The sequence below is a fragment of the Lissotriton vulgaris genome, chromosome 4_1 (assembly GCF_964263255.1).
Source record: "Lissotriton vulgaris chromosome 4_1, aLisVul1.2, whole genome shotgun sequence".
Lineage (NCBI taxonomy): Eukaryota > Metazoa > Chordata > Amphibia > Caudata > Salamandridae > Lissotriton > Lissotriton vulgaris.
The window spans coordinates 800770206-800786571 of NC_141691.1; the positions used below are offsets into that span (position 1 = coordinate 800770206).

Sequence of the window (16366 nt, forward strand, 5' to 3'; positions counted from 1 at the left end):
GCAGAAATAGACAGAAGCAAGGTCAGCAACGTGCAAAAAGAGGCAAACTAAAGTTCAGCAATGAGCAGAAAGAGGCTGCAGATGTGCAAAACCTGTAGCAAGAGGCAAAATAAAGGAGAGAAATGAGCAGAAAGAGGCAAAAAAAAGGTCAGCAACAAATAGAAAGAGGCAAAATGAAGGTGAGAAATGAGCAGAAAAGGGTAGCATAAAGGTCAGAAACTATCAGAAAGTGGCAGAATAAAGGTCAGAAATGAGCAGAAAAGGCAGAATAAAGGTCATCAATGAGCAGAAAGAGGCAAGATAAAGGTGAGAAATGAGCAGAGAGAGGCAAAATAAATGTGAGAAACTAGCAGAAGTCGGCAGAATAAAGGTCAAAAAGGGGCAAAATAAGTTTAGAAACGAGTAGCAAGAGAAATGAGCAGAAAGATGGCAGGATAAAGGTGAAGAATAAGCGAAAGAGGCAAAATAAAGGTCCACAACAATCAGAAAGAGCCAAAATAAAGATGAGAAAGGAGGAGATAGAGGCAGAATAGACGTCAGAACCTAGCAGAAAGACGCAGAATCGAGGTCAGAAATTACCAGCACAAGGCAGAATAAAGGTCACAAACGAGCAGAAATAGGCAAAATAGAGGTCAGAAAAAGGCAAAATAGAGGTCAGAAAAAGGCAAAAAGAGGCAAAATAAAGGTTAGAAACTAGCAGAAAAAGGGAAAATAGAGGTCAGAAACAAGCAGAAAGCTTACAAATAAAGGTCATATGTTAGCAAAAAAAGGCAGAAAACACACAAAACCCTCACAGGTACTCATGCACCCACTCACAGAGCAACTCAGACAATTTCACAGCCACTCACAGACCCATTCAAACACTCATGTACCCACCCAGAGACGAATTCAGACACTTACACCCACTAAGACACTCACTCTCAAAGGTTACAGTTGAGATATAACATTAAAAAACCGTTTAAATTGGGGGGCGTGGCCACGGGGTCAATATGGCGGTCGCACTTTGAGAGTGCTCCTGACCCCCCGTCCGTCATCCGCCTTCATCCGGACTTCAACAGTGCCCCTTGCTGCCTCTCGCCTACCTGCCTGCCTCCTCTGTCACCAGCGCTCCCGGCACCTACATCGCCGGACGCCGCCGGCTGCTTCTGGAGTCTCCGCGGCTCCTCAGCCCTGGAGGGCCGGCGCTGCGACAAGATGGTGGCCCCCTGCCTGGTGATCTAATGGTTGCTGCCCTCATCCCTGGGCGTCCCGCGGCGATCCTCACGAGCTCCTGCGCTGCGGCAGAGCTTCGGGTTGGCCCCTGGAGCTGCGGGGCGACACTGCAGGCATTGCTCCTCTCCCCTGCTGAGGCGACGCCCGGCCCGGTTGCTGCGCAATATGGCGGCCCCCTGACGCGTCTCGATCTGCTGCCTGTGCCTCCCTCCTCCACGAGGCTTGCTTCCAGCCCTCCTTCCCTGAACCCACGATCGCCGCGCTGGGGGAGTCTTACTCCGGATCGTGGCTGAGGAGGGCGAGACGAGGAGCGGACTTGGCACTTACTTTGGGGGCCCCAGGACTTCCCCCCCTCCTGTGACGCCTGGAAGCCTCGAGGTGGCGACGGCCTGGGATCCGGCGTTCTGATGCTGGGTCTGCTGTCCTGCCCGGGCTAGCACAGTGAGCCTGCGTGCGCACGTCCCTGGCCCTGGCCGCCCGGTGGGGAGCCCCTGAGGAGAGAGAGACGGACGGTGGCCCCACCTCCCACGCTGGCCACAGCTTTGCCTCCCGCTGCTCCCCGCTTTCCTTCTTGGTGTCTGGCTGAGCCTTCAGACTGGGCCTTCCATGGACATTGTTGACGGGGGTCGGCCTTGAGGAACGGCTGGCCCTGGACTGCCAAACAGCCTGGCTCTTTACCTGGCGGCTGGCGCTCGGACGCCCGGCCGCTCCGGACGCCCCCTCTCTGGTTGCCCCGAGCCGCAGGGTGCGCCTGCAACTGCTCTACACCCGCGAGCGGGCCTCCCACGCCTGGTGTCCCTTTGGGTCGAGCTGAGTGGAGCCATCGCGTCGGACCCTCCTTGGCCTAGCTCCTGCCTGGGGGGATGGCGAGACTGCGACCATACACCCTGCCTGCTGGCGGAGACCCGGTGAGTCGGCATTTGGGGACTGGGGGTGCGGTGCGGCGAGGGGTTCGGCCACCGTGTCGGGTGGTGGCGGAGTGGTGTGCGGAGCGATAAGTGGCTCACCGCCCCCCCTTGCGGCCCTCCCTTCCCTCCCCTCCGGCGGGGTTTGCGAGTAGCCGCCTGCCTCCCTGTTTCCCTGCACCGAGGAGCCATCGCTCCTGGGCCCCCTGGCTCCATCCTCGAGGTTTCCACCTGGCCTCTGCTCTGCCGCCATGTCCATCCTGCGTTTGGAGATGCCGGGGAGGGTGTGAGGCGGGGGTTTGCCATCACCTAGCCCACGCTACTGTGCGGCCGAGCAGCCCGTCTCTGAACTTCCTTCCCCACACTGGGACTAGGGATCCTACGCACCATGGGCAAACCTTGTGCGACTCCGGCCTCGAGCTCTCTGGCTCAGACGACCCTTGACCGGTTCGCCAAGATGGACTGTGGAACTGGTATTGACCCGGCGTCCAGCCCTGACCCGGCTGGGGGAGACTTGGCAACCATCCTGCAGGCCATTTCGACCTCCCAGGCGTCAGTTGAGACCAAGATAGGAGAGGTGAAAGTGGACGTCTCCCTTATCCGCCAGGACCTCCGTAAAGCCACAGAACGCCTAACGGAAGCGGAGTCCCGGATCTCCACTGTGGAGGACGATGTGTCCACCATTAAGAAGCACGTGGCCCGCCTCCAGTCGCAGACCGCTGACCTCCACCGCAGAGCTGAGGATGCTGAGAATAAAGAGCGCCGGAATAACCTACGCCTCCTGGGCTTTCCGGAGGGGAATGAGCAGACGGACGCAGCGTCCTTCCTTGAAGATTGGTTCCGCGCCTAGATGCCCAAGGAGAAGCTCTCCTCGTGGTTCGCGATTGAACGCGCCCATCGTTCCCTGGCTCCCAAGCCACCACCAGGAGCCCCGGCTCGGCCCTTCATCCTCCAGCTCCTTAACTTCCGCGACCGGGATGGATGTCATCTTGAGAACGGCCAGGGATTTGGGACAAATTAACCATTGGGAGTCTAAGATAATGGTCTTTCCTGATTACTCGAGGGAGGTCCAGTCCCAGGGCCGCTCATATGGTGAGGTGAAGCAGAAGCTTAGGGCGATGAATCTCCGCTACGGGCTCCTCTTCCCGGCCTGACTCAAGGTGGTCTTCCAGGTGCGAACCCTCTTCTTCTATTCCCCGCAGGCGGCGTGGACTTGGGTCACGGAGGAGCGTCCCCTTCAAATGCAAACGGCCTGCTCCCTGCCTCGGAGGGCCATGAACCACCAAAGTAGTGCCGTGCCCAAGCCTAGGCGGCGCAGAGCAAGATCTCGCAGGGGGCGGGGGCGCGCGGGGGGGGGGAATCCCGGTCGCCGGGCTTGCAAGTCTGGCGGACCTCCCCCTCAGCGCAGCAACGTGACCCCGATCTGCCATCCTTGACTCCATCCCCGATTGACTTGCGCAGTGCCCCTGGACCCGCGGACACTCTTCGGCGTGCATTCAAGGACACTGATCTCTCCAGAAGCCCGAAGCTCCGTGGCTCCGACGACGACTCAGACTCATGATCCAGGGCAACTCAGTCTTCAAGTATCTTAATTCGAGACCCGGGCCCATGCCCATGTCTGACGAACCCTGAACCGAATACGGCCAGAACTTGTGACCTGCATCTGCTCTGGCTCCCTCGGCCTGGTGACCTCGGGCATGAGCTCTCTCCTGTGGCACCCTGGAGGCGCAGGCCTGTCCCTAGACATGTCATCCGTCTTTTTCATCATTCTACACTGTGACATTTCTTGTTTGGCACTGTTGATCTGTATCCTGCACCATGGAGGGGGGTCCTCCCCATTGGTACCTTGGTCATAGTTCCTGCCCTAGCTAACCGTTTTAGATTAGCACCCATCCCTGAGTGGGGTGTTTTCTGTTGTGGGGTTGCATTTCGGGCGACAGATGCTTCTTGTTTCGAAGTGTAGGGTGGGGGGTGTTGGGGGGTGTGGGTGAGTGGAGGGTCCGTTGACTCTACTTAGTTGGTTGTTTTTGTTTTCGGCCGCCTACAGGCCACCCTCCGTCCTAACTCTAGCTCGCCGTTCTTCGGCCTGTGCTGTTGCCACTCACGGGTGGCGGGTTGTAGCTTCCTTTCCGAATCCACTGCCTGTTGCATGATCTCCATCTCCATGCTCGTCCTCCTCCTCACCCGATTTGTTATTTTTGGCCGCCTACGGGCCGTCACAAGGGTCACTGCGGGCGGCGACCCCCTCCCCTCCCCCCTAACCCCCCCCTGCTAGCCCCTGGCGTTACTGCTACTATGCTGGTCTTTGTCCGGTTCCCCCTGGCCCTGCGAGATGAGGCCCCTCCTCCCCTCCTAGGGCCTTCCTTTGGAGGGCCTTGGCTGTTCCATGCACCCGTCCCCATCAATGGCCTGCGCGCTGACTAGACCCCTCCACGTTCTCTCCTGGAACGTTAATGGTCTCCTAGACCGCATTAAACTAGTGGCCATCCTCCGGGCGGCCCACCGCTACGCGGCGGACGCCCTCCTTCTCCAGGAGACCCACCTCCTAGGCACACAATGCAAATTCTTGGCCCGCTGTGGGTTCGCGATGGTCTGGCACTCTGGGTTTGTCCGTGGGTCCTGAGGGGTGGCAATTCTCCTCCGGAAAAGCTTGCTGTTTACCCTGACCCGGGCCACCACTGATCCCCAGGGCCGCTTTGTAGTGGTGTCGGGTGTGTTGGAAGGCTGTCCTCTGAATATCCTGAGCCTGTATGTCCCGTCCGCTCTTCATCCACCGACGCGCTGCTGTCTTACGGGCGTTATTTCTGCTCTTCCGCGGGGATTGACGGTGGTGGGGGGACTTCAACGCCGTGCTGAACCCTTCCTGCGATGCGACCGGGACCCCCTCTGTCACTCGAGTTGCCTTGGCTTCGGCCCTGTCGGGGTGGGCCTCTGCCCTGGGGCTGTGCGACGCGTGGCGGGTCTGGAACCCTCGCAGGGTGCAATTCACGCACACATCGGCCGCCCATCACACCCAGTCCCGTATTGACCTTCTCTTCCTCCCGGCTACTGACTGCCACATGGTCTCCGGAATGACTATCTTACCCCGAGAGCTATCTGATCACTCCCCTGTCTCCCTCCGCCTTGGCTCGCCCCAAGTGGGCCTGCGAGCGGTGTGGCGCCTCAACGCCTGGTTCCTACAAGACCTGGAGCTGGTGGACTCGCTGGAGCAGGAACTGTCATACTACTTTTCGACTAATGAGGGATCAGTTCCGTCGCCTGGCACCCTGTGGGAGCCCTGCAAGAAAGTGATCAGCGGAGTGGCGAGGGGGTTTGTGCATGCTAAGCGTGCGGACCGGCTGACCCGGCTTGTTGAGCTGGAATCCAAGGCGAGGCGAATGGAGGAGGACCAGGCGCTCCTCAATCGCGGGGACCCCACTAGGCAACTTGCGTTGATCCAAGAGGAAATCGGACAGATCTCCCTGGACTCTGCCCAGATGTTGTGGCGCTCCTCAGTGGCGCGGGTTTACGGTTGGGGGGATAAAAATGGCAAGCTCCTCCAGTCTCCTACCCGAAGGTTCATCGGGTCATTCCGGAGATCCGAGCGACGGATGGTTCCCTGCAGACTACGTCGAAGGCCATAGCAGGCGTCTTCGCCCACTTCTACACGACCCTCTATGCGAGACAGCCAGCCGGGGCCTCCCTGGCCTCCCTGCTGGAGGAGACGGGTGCCCGGCTACCCTCTCTGCCGCAGGAGTCCAGGGACTCCCTAGATCGGCCCTTCACCCTAGAGGAGGTGCTCAATGCCATTCCCCTCCTGCATTCTGGCAAGAAGCCTGGCCCTGACGGATTCCCTCAGGAATACTATGCCGCCTTTCGAGACACCCTTGCCCCCTACCTCCTGGCCCTCTTCCGTCATGTGGTAGATACCGGCTCCTTCCCCTCTGAATCCAATCTGGCCACGATTGTGGTCATCCTCAAATCCCACCCGCCCTCGATGGCTTGTGCGGACTACCGCTCGATCTCTCTCATCAACTCCGAAATCAAACTTTATGCCACCATCTTAGCCCAGAGACTCAAACCTCTCTTGTCGGATCTGGTCCATCCAGATCAATGTGGCTTCATTCCTGCCAGAGGCACTCGTCACTGTATCAGGCGCCTCCATTTGGCCCTGGCTCACCGTGCTCGACTCCCCCTATTTGGCCCCCCTCTTCTTGGATTTCGAGAAGGCCTTCGACACAGTGGGCTGGGGCTATCTGCAGGATGTTCAGGCGGAAATGGGCTTTGGCCCGGCTTTCCGCCGTTTTGTCGGAGTTCTTTACGCCGCCCCCCGCGCCAGAGTGCTAGTGAACGGGGTGCTGTCTAAGGCCTTCCTGATTCGTAGGGGCACACGCCAAGGGTGTCCCCTTTCGCCCCTTTTATTCGCGCTTGCGATGGAGCCACTGGCCGTCGTTATCCGGCATGACCCCCTCATCCACGGTTGGGCGTAGAATGAAAGCCATGTCGATAAAATTGCCCCCTACGCTGATGACGTGGTTCTCTACCTGGCTGATCCAGCGACCTCGGGTCCCAGGAGCCTGCTGTCCCTGACGGCCTTCCACCGGGTCTCAGGCCTCCGACTTAACGCCGCCAAGTCTACACAGAGACTGCTTTGATTGGCAGTCTGACATTCCTCTACGGCACCATTCAGTCAAATACCTTGGGATATGGGTAACCCTACTGCCAGAGCTTGAATGGGCGCTGAATGTCGCCCCCCTGATTACCCGAATGAAGGCCGACCTCAAGCGATGGCAGACGCTCCCACTTAACCCCCTAGGAAGAAGCGCATTGTTTAAAATGATGGTCCTCCCGCGCCTTCTTTACGTCCTGCAGAATACTTCCGTCCCCATCTCCAGCGCCTGATTCCGTGAGCTGGATGGGCACCTGACCCACTTTCTATGGGGAAGCGGTCGACCGCGCATGTCGCTGGCACGCACCTGTATCCCCCATATGACGGGGGCCTAGGGGTGACTCATCTATTCCTTTACTACATTGCCTCTAAGCTCCTCGTCATCCATGACTGGTACGCGGGCGGCTGGTCGGACCCAGCTTACCGGGTGGAGCTCGGGGAGATGGACTTCCCACAAATCCAGGCCCTCCTCTATGGCAGTCCCGTGCCGCAATCCATGGCACCCATCACGAGGTCGGTCTTTACGGCGTGGCGCGCCGCTCTGCGCTAAACGGACTGGGGCCGTAAACTCACCAGGCAGACACCCCTGTGGTATGGCAACTGGCTCCGGGAGGTGGCGGCACTGAACGGCTTCCGCTGGTGGGACATGGTGGGAGTTTCATTCTTGGGGATGTCTGGGTGGGGGACCACATCCGGGCCTTCGCGGACCTACAGCGAAATCATGCCCTTTCCCACACCCAACACTTTAGATACCTCCAGTTGCGCCACGCGCTCCAGACGCACCTCCCTTCCCCAACCCCCCTTCCGGAATTCAGTCCGCTAGAGGCCCAGGTGATGATGGGGGATCTGGGGAGGTGGGGGTCTCCAGTATCTACCGCTCCTTACTTAATAATGGCCCGCATCCCTAGACACGCTGCGTACTCTCTGGGAGGGATGGGTGGGACCCCTGGAGGAGGTGGACTGGAGGTATGCCCTTATGGTGCCCAGGACCCTGACCACCTCAGCCAAACTTTGGTTGGTCCAGACTTACTATCTCCATGCGGCCTACCTCTCCCCTGACCGCCTCCACCGGGCCCGCCTGCGACCCACTCCAGATTGTGCAAAGTGTGGCTTTGCACCAGCAGACTTCTACCATGTGGTATGGCTCTGCTCTAGACTGGCACAGTTTTGGAGGGGGGTGGAATTGGAGCTAACGCGCGCCCTGGGATGGGAGGTCCCTCACGAGCTGACTCGACTCCTCTTGGGGGTCTTCGATGGTCTAGATGGCTCCGGGGCGGATAAGCGCTTCCTTGGGGCGGCGCTGGCAGTGGTCAAAAGAGACATAGCAAGCCATTGGTCGCGGCCTGAACCGCCTACTGTGGGGAGGTGGAGGAGGGGGATCGACTGGTGCGGCACCCAGGAGGAGGTTCTGTTTGAGCTAAAGGGGCATCGGACCTGTTTCACAAGATCTGGGGGAAATGGTTTAATCTAAAACTACCATGATTAAAGGTCTATTGTCTGTTCGCTGTCCTTATCTTAACCCTGTAACCCGGAGTATGGACTGGCATGCAAAGACCCGCCTTCCACGATTCTCATGTAATATTCTGCTGTGTGATTTGATTGAGCTACACCCAATGAACTTTGTCTATTATTTCAAATTCCAAATAAAGTTGATTATAAAAAAAAAACGTTTAAATTCACTGAAAAAACAGGTTACAGGGACCTTATAGCTAGGAAATAGAATTAATAAATCCTTAGAAATTCTCTGAAAAAAACAGAGGTTATAGGGACGTTATATTTAGACTCAGATTGCACTCATACAAAACCAGTGAAATTTAGCAGTTTTAGTTACCTGAGCTAACTATAACCTACCCCCCCACAATGCACTGTTTATGACCTCACACATTACATCACTCATGACATGGTCAGTGACATCACTGATGACATCTCAGATGACTTCACTGATGACAGGTTTCAGAAACTACTAACCTTTGTAATTTCATAAGGCATTGCATTTTCAGGTGATTTTTATCACTTTAAAGACTTTCCTATTGCCTTTTACAAATGCTCTGGAAAAGGAGCAAAAATAGATTATTTTTCTTATCAAATGCTTGTAGGTGGCAAAGAATTGAATGTAACAAAAAGTGTGATAATTGAGTGTACTTTTCAAAGGAAAAGTTGACCTTCAAGCATTCCAGTGGAAGCACACTTGCTGTAAAGCAGAATAATGGACTAAATTATATATTGCATGAGATGGGTAAATACTACTCCTCTGGGTAGAGCTAAAGCGGACCCTCTATATTTTAAAGATTAGGTAAGCATACATCTTACAGACAGATGTGTTGTCAAGCGAGTCCTAATCACACCGCTCTCTCAGTATTATGAGGGGAATGCCTTGCACAATATCCCAGGGGTACCACTGTTGTGTTTCTTGAATAAGGAACATTGTAAATCTGTACTCATTAGGAGTAGAACTTCTACGACTTCAAACCTATGATTTGTTTTGGTAACTGGGCCGTAAGTGTGTAATAGTTTAAAAAAAGATACTCATTTACCCTTACCTTCCACTAATCAATGATTTTGCTAAAACCTCTTTGGAATTATTTCTAAGCAACAGCAGCAACTGTATGTTTCAGTTAATTCTCCTGTTTGGGTCACTGCTTTCCCCAGGGTAATGCTAGCGAACACAAACATACTATAGAAGAAGTAAATATACCAATTCATTGCTCACATTACTGTCTTCATTTTCACCTCAAGATAGTCATGCCTATTTTGTGCTAGGCATATATGTTTGTCACAGGTATCAATTAGCAGGAACATTGGTATTCAGCTGTTGGTTCTGCTGTCTAATTGTTCTAATGTGTGACGTTTGACTTAACTTTTATTTTTGACAGGCATTGTCCCAGATGACAACTTTGTGCTGAAGATCAGGTGAATAAAACTGCAGTAACTGAGATCTAGCTACGTGGACAGTTTATTCGTGTTGAAAAATGGCTCTCCACATGTGTATATTATGTCTGTTGCTGTTTGCAATACCAGGTAAATTTTTGACTTCAATTGATGAGTTTTATGGACTTGTATTTCTGCTGAGAACAAAATTTGCCACAATTCAATGCATCTTTTATTATAGAAGTGGAATGTATAGTTTAAATAGGAGTAGTGTTCTGCTGTGGGTAGTGTGCTTTGTGATGCAAAACTGAAAAATTCAAATGAACAACTTATTGATTCATATTTGGAATGACCTTTTAACAGGTTAACAGAGAAGGTGGTATTTTAGGGACGACTTCATTGGTCTCCCTGAGAGCACTTTTTAAATTCTCTGACCTGCTAGACTTCGAGCCATTCACACACCCACTCAGACAACCAGTGAGCCACTTATCCAGCCACTGACAGACCCACACAGACACTCTCACACCCATTGAGACACACACATAGGCACTCACTCACACACCCATTGGGATATTCATGGACTCACTTACACACACACTCTCAACTTCATTTGTCTTCTTGAGAACACTTTTTAAATTATCTGAAGTTCTAGACTAGGAGCTATTTTTCTGTAAACTGTCCTAAATGCAACTTGATATCTGGGGGACAGTTACTGATGAAGGTACTTCTAAACCACTGATGCACACACCTACCCAATAAATTAATACATAGGACTAAACTGGCAATGACAAATTTGTCTCACAATTGATTTACACGCTTAAAATATTTAAAGAAAAAAATTAAAGGTATGCGTGAAATACAGGTAATGCTTTTAACGACTGGGAAATCATCCAGGTAGAATTCCTTTTAATTGCATTTGAGCATGTCTGTTCGCTTACAGAAGGATTCAGGAAAAGGTGTACACAAAGATTGTGTATGGATGAACTTGTGACCGTGTTGTATTCCTAAAGTTCTGAAGAAGCCAGCATCAAAGGCTGAAATGCATCAACATTCAATTACAGGAACACAGCCAACTACTGATAAAGTAACACAGGACAGTTTGCTGGAGGATGTAGAACCATTGTTTGGAAGACAGATAAACCTTTAAGCAGTGTGGCTGTGTTACCCATAGGTTGTACCACATTGTAAAGGAAAAAGTGAGCACCTGACAATATGATGCACAACAAGGACAATTGTGTGCTAGAGACATTTGAGATAGTGTATTAATGATTTGAAAATGAGGAATTATTGAAAGGTTTGGCAATGTAAGTCAACACACAATTGTGTCCAATATTTAATAAGTTATAATGGTTGTTGGTAAAGAGGTATGTGTTTTTATCATTGTAAAGAATTTTTTTTAGCTAAATAACATAGCAGCTCCAATCCAACAATGTTATTCAAGATATCTTCAGTGATGTTCCCAATTATTTCATAGATCATGTCATGACTGATTTAATAGTTAATGTCGTAAGCGGTGCATGGCGAGGGGGCAAGTTATAGTTACTTCAGTTAATTATAACTGGTGAATTTCAGTTGTTTTGAGTTTAGAATGTTGCGTTTTGACTGACATTTTCACCTAACTTTAATGTCACTTTAACCGTTGTATTTCTTCAGTTAATTTCTGAGGTTTTTTTAACATAAAGTAACAATATATAAAGAGTTGTGGTTTTAAGTATGATAGATTTACTGGCTTTGCCAGAGGGTCAGAAAACCAAAATATGAAAGGCAAGCCTATTGGCTTTAGCAGGGGGTCATCATTTCAAGCTATATAAAACAGACCTATAGGCTTTTTTAAAAAAAAGTCACCACAATAGTTTATTAATAACCATATTGTGAGGTATTCTTTATATATATATATACACACATAACAATGCATAATAATTGTCACAAAATTAGTTAACACCTTGGCTGCTAGCAGTTTTCCCGTACTGTGCTGGACATTCATATTTTACATTATTCATGACGAGCTCAGCTCGTCATCAGCACAGCTCAACTGTGCATCATGACGAGCTGAGCTCGTCATCAGCATCGAAAGGGTTAAAAGATATCACTTTTATTCTAAACAACCATAAATGTGTGTTTAAGTCTTTTTTTAACAGTCTTCAGGCCACAAAATGCAGACATAGAACCAACCATAAGGGGTCCTTGCACTCCAACTGAAAGGCTTCAAGATGTTTATAAAATCTGGTATGCTGTCTTGTGGTCATGTATTATTGCGACTTTTTACACATTTTCATGGGGGCTGCTGCTCTCCCTGCAGCCCCCATAACATTTAAAAGTTTTGTTAGTGGTGTTCATGCCTCAAGGAACAAATAATACAACTAAAAAGCTTTTCCAGGGCATCATGGGCGCTCCCAGGAGGGAGCATTGAATGATTAATGAGCAGCCTCATCACTTTAATATTGAAGAGGCGAGGGCACAGCTATTTTATTTATTGGTATTTATTTTATTATGCTCTTTAAAAAATAAATAAAGGCAGTTTGGTAAATCACTCCTGTGCTGCCGCACCTTTTTTCCTTTTTTGGGGCCACCCACTACTTCACATCACATTGGGGGCTGCAGAGGGAGGCCCAAGGCCCCTGCGGGCCCTACGGCTCCCCAGCTAGCACCCATCCTGGGTGCCAGTGGGAGCTGCACACTGCTTTGCTCTTGCCCTGTAGGAATAGCTTTTATTTCTGCTCCATGCTGGTGGAAGAAAACCTGTGTTATCTGCCCAAGAGAGCACAGGCAGGGAGTTAGCTTTGTGTTTCCTGTACTTGCTCTTGTGGCTAGACAACAACACAGTGTCCCTAGGGATGGCGTCCAAAGGACACTGTCTGATATCGGGTCCTGATGGATGGGATCCTGAGGGCCATTATATGACTCGGGGAGGGTTGACCCATGCCTCCCTCTCCTAATAAACAAGTCATTGGCCTCAGGGGATGGGGCCCTGAGGTCCCTATATGACTCAGGTAGGGGTCTTCATGGCCTCTCATCAAATAAATAAGACATTGAGCCAGAGCGAATGGGGTCCCTGGGACCATTAATTGGCTTGGGGAGGTCGGCCGCAGGCCCTCTCTTTTAATTACCATGATGCATTGACCCCCTCCCGTGCCTGGCCCACCCAGAGGGATTTTAATTGATAAGGAGGGACTGAAACATTTTGCCACAGTACAATTATAAAAAACATTTTTGCCCCAGTGGAGGTTCATCTGGGAGCCCACACAATGTCTAGTTGTTCAATGGAACCTTATCTTGCCTCCCTTTATGTTTTTTTTCAGGACTATAAAGTTAGAACCTTAATATTGTAATTGTAAATATACAGCGCTTACTAACCCTGACGAGGCGTCAAAACGCTTTTTCGGCTAGTAGCACACTAATCCAGAACACATAAAAGATTAGTGGTGAAATTAGTATAGTGAAATTAGTAAAGTGAAATATGGAATTCTGTTATTTATATGGAAAAGGGAAGTGGAGGTATAGAATAGGCAAAAGGTGTGCATTTATATAGCGCTTGCTACCCGTGATGAGGTGTTGAAGTGCTTTTAGGTGAGTAGCATGCTACTCCGGAAACTAAAAAAGGATTAGGATTAGTGATGAATTAGTCTGGGGAAAATTAAATTAATTTGAGTGGTGGACATGTTAGTCTGTTATTTGGATTGAAAAGGATAGTGGAGGGATGGAAGAGGGAATGTAGAGCTTGCTACCTCATATGAGGTGTTGAAACGCTTTTTGGTGGGTAGCACGCTACTCCGGAACCCAAACAGGATTAGTGGGGCATTAGGAAATATGAAATTAATTTGAGTGGTGGACATGTGAGTCTGTTATTTGGTTTTGAAAAGGAATAGTGGAGGGATAGAAGAGGAATAGGTCTAGAACGTTTTTTCTTTTTAAATGTATTTTTTTGTGGGGTTCATAACAGTAGGAGGGGGTTTGGAATAAATAAATGGAAGGTGGTGGGGAAGAGTCAGGGAATGGTTTAGAAAGGGGTTGGTTCTGGAGATTAAATAGTAAAAGAGGTATGAGAAAGAGTTATATTGGGGATCATAGTAACGGTATGGGGTTTGGTATGAATGAGAGAGTGGATGTAGAGAATATATTTATAGCGGTATAGGGTGAGAAAATTGGTAGTGCATTGGCGAGAGTAGTAGAATGAGGTTTGAGATGAGACAGAGTGGAGGTAGAGGATCTATTGCGAGAGATATGGGGCAAGATATAGGGTAGTGCATTAGATCTGCTGAATTAGAAGCAAAGTAATAAATATGAAGATACATAAGTACATGGAAGGTATATATATATATATATGTACTTCAACGTCAGCTGGATACAGATAGACTGCTCGGACACCTTTCTTGTGCAATTGAATATAGGTTTATTGGCAACAACAACGCGTTTCGGCGATTAAGCCTTGATCACGCTAACCATCTCACCGTAAAAATGCCATTTAAATCCACATACAAATATAGACATAAACAAAGGACTACTTTGCAGGTCACCAAGGAATACCAGTAAATGTGTTGGCCATTTTGACATATCATTAGAGGCAATGTAAGTGGTCAAAAAATATACATAACCAAATTGCGAGGCACCGAGCTGATCATCATATCCATGTGAATTTCAAAGAATATTAAACCACAATGCCACGCTGTTGTGAAAAAGCACCCAAGTTGCACAACCAGCCAGTTCCGCCCCAGTGGGCGATTCAAAAGGTCATATAGTCAAAATAAAGGACAAACAAAGTTCTCCTCGCCCAAGTGGGCGTGACATTACAGGTGTCCAGTGCGTTCTCATTATTGAGTGCTTCACTCATAATAAACATAGTCTTGCCAGACAGTCCTACGTACCTGCAAGGAAAAAAGATTAAAATTACTGAAAAGCAGCTGTGACAAGCTATCGTAACAATACAAATTTATACTTAATGAAGGTGTATTGCCAGTTCTTCATTAACATTGAGTCCAAAGGGTACAGTGCATTCAAAGTCAATGATATACGTTGATTCGAGTTTTCGCAAAGAAAGTTCACAATTACCACCTCTCATCCCCAGGTCCACCTTGTCAATCACCACCATACGTAGTTTGGTTTCATCACTGTAGTGGTGTGTCTGTGTCATAAGTACATGAAAGGTGTATATATATATATATATATATATATATATATATATATATATATATATATATATATATATATATATATATATATATATATATATATATATATATATATATATATATATATATATATACCTTTGCTGTATGAATGGCAAAAGACTTTTTCCTTTTCTATCTCGGCGCGGATAGCACTGTGCTTCTCCTACGCTTAAAAACTTTGATGGAAAAACAGACATTTGAGGTGAGCAGATCTAGAGTGTCGCTGGTGTTGAAAGTGTGCTAACAGGAGCTGCTTTCCACCTAAACTTGAGAACTACCCAGAGTTCTCTCCTTTTTTTCGCATATATATATATATATATATATATGTTTTTTTTTTTCCCCCCCCTGTTTCCCCACAGAGGGAGGTGGAGCTGCACACGACAACCAGGTTTGTCAGTTTCTTTATTTTCAATGGCATTCTTTAGCGCAGCATTGTTACAAGACACGTTTCGTTCTTCATAGAACTTCCTCAGTTGCAGAACACCGCTTTTCCGGGAGCGCCAGCTTGTTACTATAAGTACCTCGTGATTTCATTGTTTTTAAAGCCTCCAATGGCAACATTTGACAGGTCACTTCCTGTTGTAAGACTTGTGGTACCTGTAGTGCAAGCGGCTTCCCGGGTCTTTTTTAATGTTTTTCTACCCTCCAGTGGGCACGGTGTTGCTTCAATGCCGACAATGTTTTTTCTTCCTTGGACTTCTGTCCGACAAAGGTTTCCCCAAATCAGCTCCTTTGAAAGCTTACTTGAGTCCAATACCGGGTCTCAGTGCCCGGGAGCACCACAACCTCCTAAGCCGTTTTACCGGAGCAGCAAGAAGGTTCAATTGGAGGGTGTATGGCGCTCTAGATGGCAGCGCAGTCTCCTTCGGCGGAACCAAGCCGATAATTAATTTTCACTGTTTCCCCACAGAGGGAGGTGGAGCTGCACACGACAACCAGGTTTGTCAGTTTCTTTATTTTCAATGGCATTCTTTAGCGCAGCATTGTTACAAGACGCGTTTCGTTCTTCATAGAACTTCCTCAGTTGCAGAACACCGCTTTTCCGGGAGCGCCAGCTTGTTACTATAAGTACCTCGTGATTTCATTGTTTTTATATATATATATATATCCAACAAAGAAAAGGCTCCTACTGGAACGCTGGAACCCCTCGAAGGGTGGCGTACACCCCGGTGAAGCACGCCGGTAATTCAATATTTTCCAAAAGTCCAAGTAAAGTACGCCCTCAGGAAGGACAAGGCAATCCAAGCATCAGGTTAGTATTCAATTTATTTCACACGAGTGATATAAATTGAATACTAACCTGATGCTTGGATTGCCTTGTCGTTCCTGAGAGCGTACTTTACTTGGACTTTTGGAAATAAATTTTACAAAAAGATATATATATATATATATATTTATAGATTAGAGTTGCATTTAATAAACTCAGACTTTCAAGTGTTGTACTTCAAATTCATTTATTTGTTTTTACTTTTGTAATTCAATAGTGAAGCAACTGTAGATAAATAGTTATGATAACATTTTCTCATTTATGCAGTCACTTATGTACATGTTAAACATAGAATAATGTA

At 49.0% G+C, this 16366-nt stretch overlaps 1 protein-coding gene across 1 annotated transcript in view; it reads left to right on the forward strand.

Annotated features, from left to right (window-relative positions):
• KIAA0319 (KIAA0319 ortholog) overlaps positions 1-16366 on the forward strand; it is a 993525-nt gene that overhangs the window by 80487 nt on the left and 896672 nt on the right. Inside the window, exon 2 of the mRNA XM_086965138.1 lies at positions 9639-9783. Coding sequence (XP_086821264.1) covers positions 9735-9783 — 49 coding nt within the window. The 5' untranslated portion in view covers positions 9639-9734. The remainder of the gene's footprint in view (positions 1-9638; positions 9784-16366) is intronic.